The 20407-nt window shown below is 40.2% G+C and overlaps 1 protein-coding gene across 4 annotated transcripts in view; it reads right to left on the minus strand.

The window, feature by feature from the left end:
• PALS1 (protein associated with LIN7 1, MAGUK p55 family member) overlaps positions 1 to 20407 on the minus strand; it is a 51983-nt gene that overhangs the window by 27892 nt on the left and 3684 nt on the right. For 2 of the 4 annotated variants that reach the window (XM_081855875.1, XM_081855878.1), the window contains exon 2: positions 3878 to 4397. In XM_081855875.1, the coding sequence (XP_081712001.1) occupies positions 3878 to 4280 (403 nt within the window). In that variant the 5' untranslated portion in view covers positions 4281 to 4397. Of the gene's footprint in view, positions 1 to 3877; positions 4398 to 8945; positions 9162 to 9590; positions 9657 to 20407 lie in introns of all 4 variants that reach the window. The other 2 variants (XM_081855876.1, XM_081855877.1) reach the window with 2 other exon arrangements.

A 20407-nucleotide genomic window follows, 5' to 3' on the forward strand; every position in this document is an offset into this window, starting at 1 on the left:
AATAATAAATAAAATAAATAAAATAAAATATATAGAATTCTTTGCACAGCCACACATTTAAACCAAGTTTGACAGCTTTCAGAGCAAGCTAGAATTTTGTTTTGAAGTTCAGCAAAAGTGTCAACTGTTGAATCTAGAAAGCAGAAAATATGCTATGCTTACAGAAAAATCCATGCTATAAATACACAGTGCAGTTCTTTAGTGCTTATTTTATTCTACCCTTTGAAATTTAAAGATGTCAATATTCAGCTACTCATAAGCACAACTACTTCGAAGGCTGAAAACTTGAGACCTCACTTACATGTGATCTGCAAACTTTCACATAAATGTGGGTATTTCCCCTACAAGTTCCTCAAATTAGCAAGTATTTATTCTAGTATTAATGCACTAATGCATAAAATGACAGTCTTATTTTACTGGAGACTGAAGAAAGACAGAGGTAAAAAATATTAAAACAGGTAAAAAACCATAATCCCTGCAGATGTTGTATTACCCTTTCCACCCCTGTTGAAGGAAATTCCTATTCTGAAGGTTGCTTTAGCAAGTTAATGTCAAAGATTTGGATGCAACCAAAAGAATTCTAGACCTTTGGGACTTTCTGTCCACAAACCCATCAGAATGAACTGATGGGACTAATCTGTAAGCATGCTCAAAGCCAGCCTCAGTGGCTTTCCACCCTACAGAACCAACATGTAAATGGTATCAAGAAGGACTACACATGGAACAAGAGCTTTGCCGACTAGTAGGTTCTAACCAATGCCTAGGCTGTGAATGCTACTCAGGCTGTATTTTGGTGACAGTTGCCAATGTCTCCATGAAGTCCCATCTGGCAGAGCTTTTCCAAATAGTGAAAGCCATCCTTGGATGGGTTCTCTCTCAGCAGAGATTAAGCCATTCCACACCTGCTGTGATGGGCTTTCACATATATTAATCCTCCCTGCATGACACTGTAACTGACAGGAATTTAGCAGAACACTCTCATGAGTAAAAACCACAAGGCAGAATGCAGTACACATAACAATTCTGCAGCATTTCCATGCGGAATGCTGTGAAAAATGAAGCTTTGGTTAGGACTTTGGCTACAGAAAGCAGAATCTTTTAATGAAATAAAGAATTAAGAGAATGAATACTGGACCCCCTACATATACTATATCTAAGACTGGTTATAGGTCTGCAAAAATCAAGTCACAAGTGTAGCATTTTCTCAAATTAAATCTCTCCTCATCACCACAGCAACAGGTTCAGACTGCTTGCTCTAAATCATGGGTAGGCAAACTAAGGTCCATGGGCCGGATCAGGCCCAATTGCCTTCTGGATCCGGCCCATGAACAGTCCGGGAATCGCCACGTGGATTGCCAGCGCGTGTTCTTTCCCTCTCCCTCACACGGGGGTAGTGGCTCCTCCCTCCCTCCTCCTGGCTTCTCCCCACCCTGCCTAGAGGAGGAAGGGGGATGGGCTTTGTTGGTGCCAGCAGCAGAAGTGCTTCAACGGCCGCCATTTTAAGCAGCCCCTCTCCGGAGCCCTTTTGCGCGCCACTCACCGTCCCTCTGCCGCTGTCAGCTCCTGCTGCTCACAAGACACAGGTAAGCAGCCACCGGGGCTCATGGTGCTCTTGCATCATCATCCCCCTCAAAAAAAATATATAGTCTGGCCCCCTGAAAGGTCTGAGGGACAGTGGACCGGCCCCCTGCTGAAAAAGTTTGCTGACCCCTGCTCTAAGTCATATTTATAAAGTTAAAATACAACCAGTGCCTTTAAAGGCAACACAGGTCAACAATTTATGAAACTGATGCAAAGTAACAGTAACTAAGTTGAAAGAGTTGCAACACTATTATATTGTAGCTAACAAATCATTTTTTGCAGATGAAAGTGAAAGTGCATGTCTATATTGTTGTGATTACCTATGCTGGATGTAGCTACTTTCATTAAAAACCACTTATAGTTCCAGAAACATTTTATTTTAAGTCCAGTGGCAATTTTACCCAAGTTCCTTACTACAAAACAGTTCAGATGATCTACCCAGCCATATTTACTGACACTTACCGTAATCATGGTTTCATGTGATGGTTAGCAACTGGCTAGCAAACCGCAAATCAGAAGTTACGGGTACGGACTACAAGAAAATGTTTCAGTGTAGAGTGCTCCTGTTCAAGCCTTAATCCACTTCATTTACCCCCTTTTCTGTGCCCATCCTGCAAACCAGTCAGCATTGTGTGGGTTCCTCCCTTAAGGTTTAGTTGTAAAATGTTACCATATTTCTGTCATATGTGGGAATGTATCAACCCTGCTTCTATCTCCTCTTGTGTTTGGATGGTGCTATTTTAGCTACATAACAAACCTGGTTCTTTTGAATGCCAATTCTTATTAGTGTATATATGATTATGGTTTGAGGTGGATTGCAGATCATAACTTGTGTGGCATGATGTCTGATTTGACATGCTATCGTTATAGCCACTGCTTTGCCTCCAGAGGTCACTGCAACTAGAGACTTAGGTGTTGAAGAGACAGAAAATGAACTAGACAAGAATTTGCAGAACCCAGTTTGGTGTGATTTACCAACTCCCATAATATAAAGAAAACTTTCAGTTAACATTATAGCAGCTAGAAAATTACCTTTAACCACCTTTATATATCTTACTGCTTTACACTTAATTTACCCCAACAATTATATTAGGTCATCATTTTACTCAAATAATATGCCCATCAGTAGGAATGTATATAGGAATATAGTCCAAACCTAGGGGAATAGATATTTGCTTTCATAAATTCTGCGCTATCATTTAGTTATTAATTTATACAGCACTATCCGTGTACATGTTTCTTGACTGGTCCTCACACTAAGGGCTTCAGGAATGGGAAAAATGGAGGTGGAATAAGCAGAGGGTAAATGTGTGATTATTTCAGTTATACATACTTTGGCTAAGCTATAATAGGATTGTTGTTGTTATGTGCCCAGGCAGTAGCTTTGTTGCTTGTTCATGTATAGCGATACTAATTTTTAACTGTTAACTTCCAGTCCTGTCAGGCATAGCAAATATTATTGTTGCCCTTTGCCTGGTGTCTCCCCAGGCATGGCTGTTTGGCTTACCATGTATTTCTCCTTAACATATCAGTATGTTAGATTTGCATTAATTTATTTGCAATACAAACATTTTGCTTAGAGCCTCTCTGTTGTTCACTCTCATTAGTATGCATCTCATATTCATGCATGGCATGTGCTTTGCCTAGTAAGTTTCTGAAATGCTTTCTGAACTTAAAACAAATATAATAGCAGCATTTTAAAGCGCTCTCCAAATGTTATCCTGCAGAGCACATGGTTCCTAAATTTTATTTATTTAAACAATTTATACTGCTATACTACAATTGTCTCTAAGTAGTTTACAGTGATACAATACAAAAAGTAAAAATCAATTAAAACCATTAACATCAAACTTCAAATGAAATGCCTGCTGGGGAAAAAAAGTCTTCATTAGATGCTGCAAGTTCAGTAGGGAGGGGGCTGTCTGACGTCAACCAGAAGGAAGTTCCACAAAATTGGGCCCACAGTTCTAAACACATGGCTCCTGGTGGTTATTTATGGGCTGTGTATATGATCCTTGGGGAACCACTAACAGTGACTCCCCTGAAGACATGTGTTCAGTTTAGGGATATAAGTGATTAGGAGATCCTTGAGGTATCCTGGACACAAATTGTTAAGGGCCTTGTAAATTAATACAAGCACCCTGAACCTGGCTTGGTAGCATATGGGCAGCCAGTGAAAATTTTTTGAGCACCAGAGTTAGGTGCTGGTGATAGTCTATCCCCATTAACTGTGTAGCCGCAGCATTTGGCACCAGCAGGAGTTTCATTAAAAAGTTTCATTCCAAGTTATACATACCTAGGATTTTCACAGCACAATGTGGGCTCTCTAGAATAACTCCTTCGCCTGTGTCAAACATAGGGTTGTCTATTCCAGTTTTGGGAGGAATTTGAGCTAGCTTCTTCAACCGCATAGAAGAATTAAGGTCCAGTTCCTGTTTCTTTCCATCTTCTTCCCGCCTTCGCCTTAGGTCCTCTTGTTGTTGTCTAATTCGCTCAAGCTGAGCACTCCTCCGCAGTGGCATCATCCTGGTTCCCAGATCACCAGGGCAATCAACAGCCATCTCTCTGTGCCTCTGAGGCTCCTCAAGCGGTACAAGATCCACATTTTTTGTTTCACTGTCAGAATCTTCTGTTATATGCCCATTCATATGAGAGGTTGTCATTGTTGTATGCAGTAAGTCGTACCACTTGTCAGACATAAACTCTATTATAAGGCCTATTTTCTTGAAGGTACCACTTAAAATCCATTATAGCATGAACCAATTCTTCATATGCGTCACCAGATCAAGATGAAAATAAATTTCCAACAAGAAAATCTGAGAAAATACAAAAACAACACAGTAAAATTAACTTCACCTAATGTTACAGTTACATTCAGTTGCTATCAGTAAATTTAGCAGAAATACTTGGGTACAGAGATTTCCACATTCTCCCTCCAAGGTAAAAGCCAATTGCTCATATTGTGGGGGAATTTGTACACTGCTACATGTACAAATGCAGATAACTACACTGGCAGAGGAAGGGAAGGACCCTCAAAACCAGCAGGTAACCTAAAAGTTCCCAAGGCTGTATGTGCAATGCACACAGGTGAATCAGTACTTGGATAAGGACAACATAATATGATTTAGTGATTAGTTGTTCTTTTTTTAAAAAAAAAAAAAATATTAAAGATTTCTTTACCAAAATATGTGCATTGTCTTTTTTCAAGTTGTATTTTATTTCAGATCAGTTTCATTTGTTGTGAGACGTGAGTGTTGCACAGAGTGTGAGGTTAGGAAAAAAAGAGGGGGGGAATGGTGAGTGGGGTGGGGTCGGGTGGCAATTCTTCTACTTAGTGTTTGTGTGGGGTTTTGTGTCAGCATCACTTGTATGGGTTCTCTTACTATTTGCTTGTTTACTTCCTTGGCGGTGAGAGGTTGGGGGTGGGGCCTAAGGTGTGGTAGGTTATCTTTGGTTGGCTGTAGTGAGATTTGTTTTTGTTTGTGAGTGGGGTGTGCGTGTGTGTGTATTTTTGGATCAGGTTAGCCAAAATGGTTTGTATGCTGTCGGCAGATTCTTGTTGTCTTGTTGGGTTATGTATGTGATAAAGGGGAACCATACCAGGGTTAAGGCGTCTTCTCCTATTTGTCCCCATGTCAGTTTCAGTTTATTGGTTAGTTTTTCTAATAAGGCTTTCCCCCCATACTATTTGATACCATTAGTCTATGCTTACTCCTGACAGGTCTCCTCAGTGTCTGGCTATGATACTTCTGGCTGCTGACAGAAGGTGGGTTATGAGCTCTTTATAAAGTGTGTGGGCATTATTATCTTGGAAGATGTTTACTACGGCCAGTTCTGGGGTGTGTTCTAATACCTGTTTAGTTATTTTGCATATTTCTTATAGAACTGCTGTCCAAAGGGATTTGATTTTGAGGCATTCCGACTGCATGTGGAGGTTCTGAAGATTTAATTTACAGGAAGTTTGTTACTCTAATTTTATCACATAGATTTTCCCATCAGTAAAAGTCCTTGCTTTAGGAATCACTGACAGCTTCCTTATTTCCCTCCTATGAGTTTTCAAGGCTCACAGTCTTCCCTCAACTAAGATAGCAATCCCAACCCCTGATCTGCCTGCTGGTGGGAGCTACTAACTCCACCACAATAAAGGAACCCTGGCATGTCCGATGAAAGTTTGGAAAAGTGCATGCTACCACCAGCAATGTTCCCACTGGTGGCAATGACTAATGGAGCTAATTGCAGCAAAAAATGTCAGGAACAACTGCCCTCTCCTCCACACCTTTTACCAAGGCTGGTAGAAGGAGTAGGACTTTAGATGCAGTTGTGGATCTGCCACCCTGTCCTATTCTGCTGTTCCTGGCTAGTCCTTTAGATTATTCTGTTACCTAGCTTCAGGTTAACTGTGCCTCTGTTGCAAACCGGTACTTTTGTGGACCACCATTATCAGTTTCTGATCTCTCTCATTTGCCTTTGTTACTCAGAAGAATAACTGTTCAGTTAAAACAACAACGACTAAAAACGTTTTTTGTTTCATTATGCCCATCTTCAAAGCTTATAGTTTAGAAAATGATTATTCTGCACTAGCTTCAAACTGGGAGGATTCCTTCCCACTTTAGTTCACAATCCACAGTTGGCATATCTCATTTTGAATATTGTGGTTTATGCAAAAAACATAAAGGACACAGGCTTCAAATTATGTGACATACAGGAGGTGTACGTTTTTTTAAACTTTATTGCTGAATGGTCTGAGTGATCATCATTTAATTAGAACATGATGGCTATTAAGGAAAGACTGACCATGACAAAGTTTCAAACTTAGTAAAACAAGTTTCTGTTTACACTGTTTAATTCCTTTTACTCCCATCTACTTAAAATAAATGATAGAATCTGGAGGAGTACATTGGCCTTGGTCTTAGTAATTAGCAATAAAGATATGCTATGTTTAACTTCATACTACAAGCTGGATGATTAAATTAAAAGTCTAATACTACAAATCTGAAGAATCATAAATAACCAGGACTATATTGATTTGCAAGTGCATTCTTTAAGCAAGATTCCTTGTGGATTGACAGGAGAGAGAAAGTTGGTGGGTGAGAAAAACACACTAACAGTCAGGGACACTGGCCTCAGGAACAGGAGAAGTCATTCCAGCTACTAGGTTTTACAAGCTCAAATATGTGTAAGTAAATGTCTAGCTCATAAAGGGTAAGCAAGCAGAAGTAAGTCACCAAGCTATTTTGTCTATAGAGTATGAATGTACAAGAGAAACTGGGAGATATTTCATGATTTTGCTATGAAAGAAAGCCAGAAAAATAAAGATTTTAAGTAAAATGGTCTATTTATAAATGTTTACAATCACATTGGTTCATTAGAATAAAAAATGAAAAACATTGGAGGATAAATTTAAATTAAATTTAAATAATTCGGATCAGTTTAAAAGTTATAAAAACTCAATTTATGTTACACACACACACACCATCCTTCATCCAAAATTCACAGGGCAAGTTCATGACATAAAAATACAAAAGAACAGAAATAATCTAATCTAATCAAACCAAACTCCCTCTTTTCACAAACACATCTAAAAGGCCACAGAATTTTCATCAGGCAAAAGGCCTGGTGATAGAGAAAGGTTTTGCCTGGCACCTAAAGATATGTAATGAAGGCGCTAGGCAAGCCTCCCTAAGGCGAGCATTCCACAACCAGGGAGCCAGTGCAGAAAAGGCCTGTTCTCATGTTACCACCCTCTGGATCTCTAGTGGAGGAGGGACATGAAGAGCCTCTGATGATGATTGCAGGGTCTGGGTTGCTTCATTTGGGGAGAGGTGGTCCTTGAGGTATTGCAGACCTGAGCTGTTTAAGGCTTTACAGGTCAAAACCAGCACTTTGCACTGGGCCTGGAAACTAATTAGCAGTCAGTGTAGTTGAGCCAGGATTGGTGTAATATGCTGAAAGCCTCTTGCACCAGTGAGCAGCCTGGCCACCAAATTCTGCACCAGCTGAAGTTTCTAAACCATCTACAAAGGCTTACCAGAGCACAGACGACAAAAATTAGGTTATCCCTTTCCAGATAGAGGCACAGCTATGCCACCAGCCGAAGCTGATGGAAGGCACTCTGCACCACTGAGGCCACCTGAAATTCAAGTGACAGCAAAGGATACAGGAGTATCCCCAAGCTACATACCCACTGCTGCAGAGGGAGCGAAACCCCATCAAGAGCAGGGAACCTTCCATCCATCCTGTCTAGAGAACTGCCCACTAACAGAGCCTCATTCGTATCTGGATTGAGATTGTTTGTTGGCTCTCATCCAGTCCATTACCAAGGCAGGACCAAGGTGTTTCATGTTGTAAGGGCCAGGGCCTTTTCAGTACTGGCCCCGATCTGGTGGAATGCTCTGTCACAAGAGACTAGGGCCCTGCGGGACTTGACATCTTTCCGCAGGGCCTGCAAGACAGAGCTGTTCCACCTGGCCTTTGGTTTGGACTCAGTCTGACCCTTATGTTTCCCTCCCCTTGTAGTTTTTTTGATCTAGGGGCTACTATTAAAATGAGGCTGCATTTTAAATTGTATTTTAACCCATATTTTAATAAACTAGTTTCTCGCCCCCCCCCCTTATGTTTTTATTGTAATTTTACTGGTGTTAGCTGCCCTGAGACCGGCTTTGGCCAGGGAGGTCAGGGTATAAATAAAAAAATTATTTTTTATTATTATTATGTCACCCTGTGGTCTCCATAAAGGTTGGTATATAAATATAATAAGTACTACTCAGAATTGTTTTAAAGATTTTCTTGCATATCAGATCTGAGCATATTGATTTCAACTGTACAGCAGAGCAAGATGTCTTCAAATACAAACAAGTTCAAAGGTCATTATAGATGTGCAGTTAATTAATTTAATTTAATTAAACAATACCACAATACAGTTTCTGTAAAAGAAAAAAGAGCATCATTTTTAATCAAATTTAGAATTTGTTGGAAAGAGTTGGAGAACAACACTAAGAGTCCCAAATCAACTCCTTGCTTGTTGTCAGTCTCACCAATTTAGCAGGACTTAAATCTGTGACTGAAGAATGTTGATTAATCACACCAGTGCACCAATCTTCATAGCCTGATTATTGCACTAGCTAAGAACAACATTAAGTTCAAAGTCACTTCATAATTTCTAGTAAACATCTAAAATATGTAGATGGTGGGAAATGACCACACTAACGGAAGACTTTAATTTTTGTATTTATAATGGAAGCATTTTATTTCCAGCTACTACAGTCTTTGAAGCACATATAAAAAGATGCCAATATTGAGTAGATATATACTGAAATAATGGAACATGGTTTAATTCCCTTCATTTCCTCTCTCATGTCTCCCACCTTTGGGCAGCAGCTGGAACTCCTCATTTATACCAGATTAGCATTCCATTGGCACTCTCAGGAGCTGACTGTTTGTTTCCATAGCAACAGCTCTGCCAGCTAGCCTGCAACTTGTGCAAAGCAAAAACTTAAATCATGAAATCGCAACCAGCCATTCCTCTGTCTTCTCAGATTCTTTTCTACTGAAGTCAGGTAACAGTGATTAGCATCCTAAGCCTGTTAAACAGAAAATTAGATGATTACTCATATGCAAAGCTGTACTACATCTTCCTACTAGCTGTATCAAGCTCAGTTGGCAGATGGCTAAAGCTTCCTAGTAAGTAGAAGTAATGATGTCAAAACCTCTAAAGAACAGCACGTAAACTATCTGCTCTATTTACGTCAGTTATCTGAGACCACTTAATACTGACTCAGGTGAAAATTCACTTTATGTGATAGGCAAAAATAATAATTGTAGTTTTAATGTAAAAGTGTAAACTATCAGGTTCACTTATACTAATGCTGTGTGCACTTTAGAAAACCTTGAAGAGTGGACTGCTTAACAGTTCAGCTGATTTACTGGTCTTCCAACCACCATGAAAAGATATCCCCACTATTCATTTCCTGTGAAGCTTATTCACAAAGGGGGGGAAAGAGTCTACCCACCTACAAAGTAGTTCTAGGTTCTCCAACCAATCAATAATACAACCTGGAGGATTAGACATCAGTTTCCTGGCGCAGGTAAAATGACAATTTCAATGCCACCTCTTAGAAAATGCAACCATTTTGATTGGCTCCAAAGCAGTGTTAGAAACTCAGATATATAAGCTAGGTGCCAAACCAGAGTTACAGTTGTCAAAACAGAATGCCTAGTTGCCATTTTGGGGCCAGTCAGTTCAAAAGTGGTATTTTTCAATATGACTTTTTGGTTCCTGAAATTCATTATGATTGTGCAGATAAAATGTAATGAATAGAATTCTACAGGATGTGTTGCTAGTGTGTGAAAACAGTCAAGATCCAAGCATCCCCAGGCATGCACCTCCAGAAGGTGGAAACGTCAGGCACCATCCTGGAACCTAGGCATCTTCACTCGGTTGCAAGTGCCAATAGCCAGATACAAAATGCACATGGCAAATTTTAAACACTGTTCCAAAGAACAACATACAGTGATTCATGAACACAGTGGCTTTTCATACCCCATTTCTTGGTACAGCCTTTCATGTCCTCCAAAAATCCACTTGATGATCAAAGGGCTACCAAGAGTGGTTACAGTATGGGACACCAGGGATGGGGGAGAATTGACAACTTCTCTATGAACAAATGCAAGAGACACTTCAGATCCAAACCTTCTTCCAACACAGTTCAACATCATGGTTAACTGTTCCTTAGCTCCTGGCAATTCGCTTCTCTGGAACCTCCCCCTTCGGAATAAAAATTTGCTTGTGCCACACAGAATTTTTTATTGGTAAGAAATGCATTGGAAAACAAAAAGAAACAACTCGTAGCAGTGCTAAAACACATAGAACACAACTACTTTGTAATATGACCATGAGAAAGTATAAAAGAATGCAGCTACATAAGAACATGAATCATTCTCAAAATATAATTATAAACAAGCCTCTCACATATGTACCTTAAGTATTATACAAACTCAGTGAGAGGTGGGAGCTTGCTTTTGCTGGGTAATCTCATTTATATTAGGTCTAATGTGAGATAAACACTCTCATCACCTCAACACCACAAAGAAGCCTTTCTCTTTTCTGATCTTTCATAATTGTCAGAGTTGAAAATCCCTATTCACAATATGTCGTGGAGAACTGTAGAATAATAGCCCATGCTCTTGAAGAGAGGCATGGATACTGTTTCTGATCATAGATTTTTTTTTTAAAAAAAAAAATTTAAATACTAACTATACTGTACTGAAATGTTTAAAAGTTTCTTTGATTGTCCTTGAATATTCCTACCACACTTGCTATCCTCTCCTGCCACACCTGTGTGGTGCACCACACCCCTTAAGAACCACTGTCTTGGGGGGGGGTGAGTGAGTGCTACTCTGTTACTCTTGCTTCCCTTTTGCTGTAGCTTTCAATAGCATGAACCATGGAATCCTCCTCGATTACCTCTGCAAGTTGGGGACACAGTATAGGAGGTTCCACTACTTCTGTGATCATTTCCAGACAGTAAGCATTGGAGAGTCCCATGGACTGCAAGAAGATCAAACCTATCCATTCTTAAGGAGATCAGCCCTGAGTGCTCACTGGAAGGACAGATCGTGAAGCTGAGGCTCCAATACTTTGGCCACCTCATGAGAAGAGAAGACTCCCTGGAAAAGACCCTGATGTTGGGAAAGATGGAGGGCACAAGGAGAAGGGGACGACAGAGGACAAGACGGTTGGATAGTGTTCTTGAAGCTACCAGCATGAGTATGACCAAACTGCGGGAGGCAGTGGAAGACAGAAGTGCCTGGAGTGCTCTGGTCCATGGGACCACGAAGAGTCGGACATGACTAAACGACTAAACAACAACGCATTGGATGACTGCCTTTCAGCTCCTTCGCAATTGTGTTGTAGGATGCTGCAGTGCCCCTTCCCCAAATGCTATTTAACTTCTAGATGAAGCAGCTGGGTGCAGTAATTAGGTGATCTGGGTCACAGACACAGAGTCATCAGTATGCTGATGACACACATCTCTATTTCTCTGTAACATCTGAATCATGTATTACTGCACAATTCCTTGGCCAGTACCTGGACTTAAGAGGTGGGCTGGAGTGGTGAATAAAAAAAAACCTCAGTCCTATGTGTGAATAGTTCCTAGGTCTGATCAACTGCATGTTCAGGATGGAGTTGAACTACATCTGAAGAAGCAGGCTGTTAGGCTAAGAGTACTTCTCGATTGCTGATGCTGGAGGCCAAGTGTCTTCAGTGGCTAGGAGTGCTTTCTACTAGCTTTGGCCGATATGCCACAAATGGCGACAGTGATATATGCAGTGCAATCTCAAGAGTGAATTATTGCAATGCACTCTTATGCGTGTTAACTCTTGACTAGAAGTTGCAGTTAGTGCAAAATGCAGCAGCCAGATTGTGACAATTTTGTTGAAACAACTGCATGGGCGTTGGGGCAACTATATGCTGCTGGGCCAGGTTTAAGGCATTTTATTTTATAAAGGTTCCCCACCCTGTTGAAGGTTAAATTATACACTGAGACTACAATCATATGTAAGATTTTCCTATATAATTCTCAAATGACTCATGGCTATCACAGCCCAGAAGTGTATTAAATCTGAGCCATGGGAGCACCTGATGGACCTTGAGACCACAGCCTCCTCAGATTGTAATCTGTAAAATGGAAGTAATGGCTTAATTCACAGGACTATTTGTTAGAGGCATGGGAAAGGTTATGGAATTAAGGAATGCCTGTAGAGCATTGAAAGAAAATATTATGAAAATGATGTATAGGTGGTATTTAACACCAACTAAACTTGCTAAAATATATAAAACAAAAGAGAAGAAATGTTGGAAATGTAAAGAAAAGGAAGGGAATTTCTATCATATGTGGTGGACATGTAGTAAAGGAAAGGTTTTCTGGGAAATGATAAATAATGAGTTAAAGAAAATGTACAAAAGTATATTTGTCAAAAAACCAGAAGCATTCTTATTGGGTATAGTAGCTGAAGAAATTCCAAAGAAAGACCAAAAACTGTTTAGATATGCAACAATGGCAGCAAGGACTTTGCTAGCCCCAAAATGGAAGCAACAGGAATTACCAACATTAGAAGAGTGGCAGACGAAGATGATGGAATATGCAGAGCTGGCAAAGGAAACCGGAAAATCCGAAACAAACGTGATCAAACTTTCCAAAAAGACTTGGGGTAAATTTATACAATATTTGAAGGACAACTGCAACCAGTTAACACACTAGCAGGACTGACTTAAGAAGACTTGTAAAATTTTTGATTTATACCTTTTTACACAAATATTTTAAAATGGGGCAATAGAAATGGATGAAATGTAAACAAATGATATGACATAGAAAGGAATTATGGTAACCATGAGGCGGGAGGGAGGGAAGTTGATTAGCTCATATGAGCAAATAATAGTGTGAAAAAAAAAGATTATATTTAAATGATATAAAATGGAAAATTAATAAAGTATTATAAAAATAATTCACAGGACTATTCTTAGGATAATTGAAATAGGAATTATGAACCACTTTTAAACTCAAGAGACTAATACACTTGTTAAGAGGATCATAAAGCAATTTATAACCTGGGACATTCCTGAATATTTTAGGGTTTTACAAGAAAGAGACCATCAATCAGTTGATGATGTCAGCTAGGAACAGTAGGATTCGGCTACTCCCGTTTCAGGCAGGAGTGGTTATTGGTTAGTCATCACTTTAGTTTCATTCCATTCATTTTACACTTACTAGAACTTTGAGAGCACAATGACATCAGATTTCGCAAGCTTCAGAGACAACTATTTCTCTCATGACATACCACATTTTTCAGTGCACTAGATGAAGCAGAATTCTCTTTATAACATGGGAGTTTCCAGTGCCATCATTGCTTGAACTGCACATGGGAAGCCAGTTTTGACTTACCTACCAGAATGATACATAGCTATGTCATTTATGTTTACCATTTGGCTGGAATTAAGATAAGACTTCTAAGTGTGGTTTTAGGAATGCTGCATTATCAGCTGAAGAGAAGGTTAAACTGAGAAATGAAAAACACAGCCTTTTCTTACTTTTAAAGTCTATCGTTTAGTTCAGTGGGAGGTTTAGGTCTTAGCACAGCCAGTAAAGGCTATTAGAGGCATTTGTTAAGCAGGAGATTCAGTGAAGTCTATCTGTCTTCAGAAAAATAAGCAGTTCTGTGTTTCTCTTTGTGATATTTCTAGAATCATATATGTATTACCTTAACTACAAAAAGGTATATGAACCTATCAGTTAAGGATTTTAGCAAGGTCTGCCAAAACCTGAACTCACCAAAGACTTGACACTCCCAAGCGGGGAAAGGATAGATGTCTTTGAAGTTATGCTTGAACTCTGCAGTCCAGCATGGCTGAAAGGATGAGGCCCCACTTGCATTACCCAGTTCAGAGCTGGGAAGGAAAGGTGGGCCTTGTTCCCACAATGAGCTGGAAGGAGTACTAGGCAACTCTAAAGTTCAATGTAACATCAAAGAGAAGATCTGGCCCAAGAGGGAACAAGTCCTTCTGAGGCCAGCATGGCAAAGACAAACTGCTCACTAGCTCTGAGTTGAGCAGAAGGAAGGAAACTCATTCCCATGGGCCTAGCACAACATCAGAGTGAGTCCTTGCCCTACTCAGGAACTTGAAAAGGGTGAGGTTCTCTTGGTCTAATGGCAACTGCAACATACTCAAATGACAAAACAAAATAAAAAAATTCCTTCCAGTAGCACCTTAAAGACCAACTAAGTTAGTTCTAGGTATGAGCTTTCGTATGCACGCACACTTCTTCAGATACACTGAAACAGAAGTCACCAGACCTTTCTAAATAGTAGGAAGGTGGGGAGGGGTATTACTCAGAAGGGTGGTGGGAATGGGTGATTGGCAGATAGCTGTGATGACATATGACTCAAATGACATATTTTCAGCATTGGAAACTTTTCTGTAATGAAAATTACACCTAACATTTTCTGTTATCTTTTTTTCTAAAAATTCATTGTTTAATTATATCAGTAGTATAATGAATATCTACCAGTCAAACTGATCAGCACCGAAGTTTTAATTACCGGTAATTGAATTTTATGACGTATCCTCAGGAAACATTTCTCTCCGACAGTATTCCTATAAAACATCTCTCTCCCTCACCCGTCCGCCTTTCTCTCTTTCACACACACACAACCCCCCAATCCAAAATCAAGCTTAGAATTCACATGTGACCTAAGTGAAAGTTAAAATTTTGTTGAAGTAGATTAGTGGAACATATAATGCACACTTCTTGGGTTGTACCAGTTTTTGCCTGTTAATAGTTCTTCGTAACTTTTTCTTTAAATTTAGTTAGCATAAAATAAGTGAATGTCTGCTGTTGAATCCTCATGTCTTAGACTTTACCCTAATAAATATGATCCTAGAGACCCTACATGCAGTGTTCTTACATTAGGCTCCTCAGTCCAGTAAGATGTCACAAGACCTATGATATATTAACTGGAAAAGTATGTCCACTGCACCAAGTCTAACTTAGAATCGTAGAGCTGGAAGGGACCCCAAAGGTCATCTAGTCCAACCTCTAGTCCTCTAATGTAGGAATCTCAACTAAAGCACCCCTGACAGATGGTCATCCAAGTTGCTATCATGTGAACAACAAAACCAGCCACAATGTCCCCAAGGAGCTTGGTTTGGGTGCCTGTATAAGCCACAACTTGAGAAGCCACACAGGGAGCCTCATGTGGCACTGGATGTGAGATAGAAGCCATGACACCCAATAGCACAAACTGACTGTAGTTAATTGCTGCACAGGTTTAGAGGGTATCCTGCATGACGACAGCGTTTACTTGTGGCATGAATGCTTTGATTGAATTGGAAAGCAACATATAGCAATGCATTGCTGTTTCCCCCAACCTGGAGGGCTCTAATTCCCATCAGTCCAAGTCAGCATGGCTAATGATGAGGGATGATGGAAGATGATGGAAGGCTGAGGTACAGGATCTTTCTTGTTCACTCCAGTGTGACAATGTTTCCAGTATGTTGAATGACCCAGCTTCAAAGCAATGTACCGTCTGATTGACAATTGCAAGTCCCCTCTTTAACTCATATGAAGAACCAATCATGCAGGCTGGGAAAAAAAAAATGCATGATCTGCCACTAAAGATGTACCTTGCATTTTGAGAAAATCCTCAGGGCAACACAGAGATTGAATTGGTTGCACCCAATACATATAACAGAAGAACTGTGTCAAGCTAAAATATTATCCTCAGATTCAATGTAGCAAGCAGACACATGAGCTTCCCACAGAATACATCTGATAAAGCAGGACCTATTGGTAAATTTCTAAATGTTTTGTAGCCAACTTGAATTGTATTCAAAGTAGTGCTAAGAAAGATGGCCTGTTAGCACAAGGATTTCCACTTGTGCAGCAAAACTTCCCTTTCTCCTTCCTCTGTGTGTCCCATGTGTTCTAGGGGTTCCCCACACACACTGGAGCAAATTTGAGGAAAGTGCAGTAGGAAAACGGGGGGGGGGGGAGTTCTGTTGCACATGAGAGTCCTTGCACAGAGAGGACCCATTAGTTGGATACTGCTCCAGGTGTCTACAATCAAAGTACAGTGGTACCTAGGGTTACATACGCTTCAGGTTACAGACTCCGCTAACCCAGAAATAGTACCTCGGGTTAAGAACTTTGCTTCAGGATGAGAACAGAAATCATGCGGCACGGCGGCAGCAGCAGGAGGCCCCATTAGCTAAAGTGGTGCTTCATGTTAAGAACGGACCTCCGGAACAAATTAAGTTTGTAACCAGAGGTACCACTGTAGTTCCTGAAAGCATGAATTCTGCCCATCCCTGCCCCTATGTTCCATTGTAGAATGCTTTCTTTGCCCATGAATATGAAATACATTTGTTAAAAATGACACCCTATTCTGTGCAATATAAATTAAAAGCAGCCAATACTGAAATCCAATAAAGCGTATAGCAAATAGCAAAATATCAGCAACATAAATCTTAAAAGGACCTAACTAAAATATGCCCACTGAAATAAAACTGGCTTAAATGTGCACTTTAAAAGCAGGCAGTGAAGGAGCCAGAAACCTGCCTAGGAAGACGCTTTCATAATTTGGACATTGCAATAAAAAGTCCTGTCTCTTCATCCCCAAATAAACAAACCATCAGTGGAAAACCACAAGGACTTAGAAAGCAGAGCCAAGTTCTTCAGCAGGTTCAGGCTGGAGGAGAATAATTCCTCTGAACCTCAGCCCGACACAGGCAGCTTACGTTTCTGAAGACCAAAGTGGGCATTTTGAATTGAGGTTGGCAAAAGTGATGTCCAGAGAAGTTGGTACATAACTGGAATTGCATTATCAGTCCTGCTAGCCCCAGACAACAAGCCTGGCACAGCATTCTGGATCAAATGTAGTTTGAAGTCTGTCCTCAAAGGCAGTCTCACGAAGTGAGGTATATCCAAACGAACCGGAGCTGGCCTGGGAATGAATGACCATGTCCAGATCAAACTTTAGGAATGCAAACAGCTGGAATTCCAGTTAAAATTGATAAAAGGCACTCCTGTTAACTGCTGTTATCTGCACGTTCAGAAATGCAGAGGGATCCAAACTGCAAATTGATTGACGGTGCAGTGTGGGGCTTTATAAAATACATTTCAAAATGTTGATTGGATTCAGAATCTGTGTCAGAGTCATGCTCATAACCCTTCATTCCAAATTGGAATTAAAGTTCCCTTCCAAATTTGAATTACAGTATTTGTAGGCTTCCTGCAAACTCTTCACTACACCTCAGGTCCCCAAAAGTTGGGCTTGTCATGAATATCTGCTAAAAACTGATGGGATGCCTCCTGCCACAGGGTAGAGGGCATGAGGCAACAAGGTCTGCCTGCCTTGTGAGTGCTCAGCTAACTGAAGAACCACAGCATGGTAAGAAATTCACAAGATAAGCTTTAACAAGTCAATATACCAGAGTCCAGTTAAGTACTCTCATACATCAACAACTAATTAAACTGATAGGCAGTAACTTAAACTAGCAAATAATGTACATGTAAGTTTACTTTCCTACAAAATGTTTAACCAGCCTGACACCAGTGAGTTAAGTACAGAGTTTGACCAGCAAGATTTATTTAAAATATTTGTATTCCAGATTTAAGGTTCAATGTGGCTCCTACAATATGTTTTATAAATAATCAAGAAATTCAGTTTTCAGTAGCAGACATTATTACTAAAGACCAGCCCTCCATTATATAACAAAGTAAGAGGGGGAAAATGGATCTTACAGCTTCTCCAACAAGGGAGGAACTAGTAAGAAAGGTTCTGTTCCTAGTTGTTGAGAACTAATGTACTGGTGTTAAATGAAGGTCTTATCAGAGGATGTCAATTAATATGGGAGATTCATAAATGGAGGGGCAATCTCTATTGATTCCAGTCCACACAAGACTTCAAAGGTAAGCACCTCAAATAGGACCCGAAAGCTAACATTTCAGCAAGTTTTTAATGCTTCATTTTTTACTATGTTTTTATAAGCTGCAAACTGCCCAGAGTGGCTGGGGATATCCAGCCAGATGGGCAGGGTATAAATAATAAAATTATTGTTTTTACTTTTCATTCTTTCTGTTGAGGCTGATGGACAACTGCACTGCACTTGTCAGAGTCCTCCGTGTGCCAGTAGTGGTTTAGTCATGTTGGCTACATGACCCGGAAAGCTGTCTGTGGAGAAACACTGGCTCCCTCGGCCTGAGATCAAGTGCTGCACCCCATAGTCGCCTTTGACTGGACTTAACCATCCAGGGGTCCTTTACCTTTTACCTTTACTAATTTACTTCAACTGGTAACTGGGAATGGGTGTTTAGAGTTGGTGGTAAGACAGCAGCAAGATCTGTAAGTTGCCCCTTTCTTTGAATTTTGTGATGCAAGTATTCCCTGGTCAGTGTTAAGTTGCCAGATGACAGATTTGGAACCATAAAATATTAATCTTTTGGTGAGAGGTCACCATCTATCTGCTTTCGGTGTGCTTGCTGTCTCACTACTGAATGCACTGCCATTGCTGTTTTGGTGCTTAGAGTTGGTGGCAAGACAGCAACAAGATCTGCAAGTTGCCCCTTTCTTTGAATTTTGATAATGCATTCACTAGCAATACAGCAAACCTAAAAAGGGGAGGTGATCAAGCAGACACAGGTAGTAACAGATGCTCCAAATGCAGCAGCTATCAGTCAGGGACATCCAACACACTGAGCATGCACCAGGTTCAGAATCACACTCGTATTTCAACCAGGTGGTTGAGACTGAACTGCTGCAGTATATACACAGAGATATACATGCCTAAGGAGCAGCTGGCAGGACACTGAGAGAAGATGGCCAAGTTTCGCCTTGATCAAGACACATGGAATTGATGTCCGCTACAGCAATAAATGGACACGGGTGGCGCTGTGGGTTAAACCACAGGGCCTAGGACTTGCCGATCAGAAGGTCGGCAGTTCGAATCCCCACAACGGGGTGAGCTCCTGTTGCTCGGTCCCTGCTCCTGCCAACCTAGCAGTTTGAAAGCATGTCAAAGTGCAAGTAGATAAATAGGTACCCCTCTGGCAGGAAGGTAAACGGCGTTTCCGTGCGCTGCTCTGGTTCGCCAGAAATGGCTTAGTCATGCTGGCCACATGACCTGGAAGCTGTACGCTGGCTCCCTCGGCCAATAAAGCGAGATGAGTGCCGCAACCCCAGAGTCGGTCACGACTGGACCTAATGGTCAGGGGTCCCTTTACCTTTACCGCAATAAAGTTGTATCTCATCACATGTGTTTTACTGGATGAGAATGACTTCCACTGACAAATAAATGGTGGTGGGTATGAACACTGGATAAAACTGTTAGATCTAATTGCATCTTGTGTACTAAATGAACCATCACAATGGCTCTAATGAGCAAAGTAAGTGATTGTTCCTCTTCAAGTTTGGAATATTTTCATTGGCACCACAGCATGCTTCAGACTGAACCGATGCGCTGTTCCAGCTCCTTACTTCTCATTCTATAATCAGATAGTTTTACTGACATATTAGAAGCCTTTTTTTGCTTATAAGTGCTTATATTTATTATAGTGATATTGCCAGTTTTCAATTCCAAATCAAACTGAGGAATTAATCCACCACTATTTCACCATGTCTTGTAGGTTCATTTCAGACTATAATTGCTATTGCTATCAGTATTACACTGTTGTCTGTGGAATTTATACATACAAAAACGTAATATGGTGTTAAAACATGGAATAAGTGGCTCAGCTTAAACTCACGTGTGTAATCCAAGAAAAGTTAAGTACTTTTAAGTTTCACTGATTTCAGTGGGAGAGATTTAAGCACACATTTAATTCTCCTGTTGAAATTAATGGGACAAAGTACTTAGTTTCAGCTGGAGTGTGTTCTTAGTGTTTAAAAAGTTCAGCAATAAAAAGGAAATCCACATATTTCAAAAGCATCTGCTTACCTCTCTGAAGTTTCACCCAGGTAAGATACTTAATAGTCACTATAAAATTGCTCTAATCCAGAAATTTAAACTTATTCAGGCAATGATTCACAGTAAGAATAATCAGAAACAGATTTTATATTTGTAATAACTAGCAAGTGGTATTAAGTTCACATTAATTTATTTAAAACTGTTATAGCACATCTACATGAATTGGTTTCTAAGCATATCATTACATTTGCAAGGCTCCAACTCTTAAATTCATGATGAAGTTTATTTCCTATATGATCTGTGCTTCTTTATTTATCCAAGACTTGTTTTTCATTTCAAACATTTTTAAAACTATTTTACATC

The sequence above is a fragment of the Podarcis erhardii genome (assembly GCF_964252035.2).
Source record: "Podarcis erhardii genome assembly, chromosome: 1".
Lineage (NCBI taxonomy): Eukaryota > Metazoa > Chordata > Lepidosauria > Squamata > Lacertidae > Podarcis > Podarcis erhardii.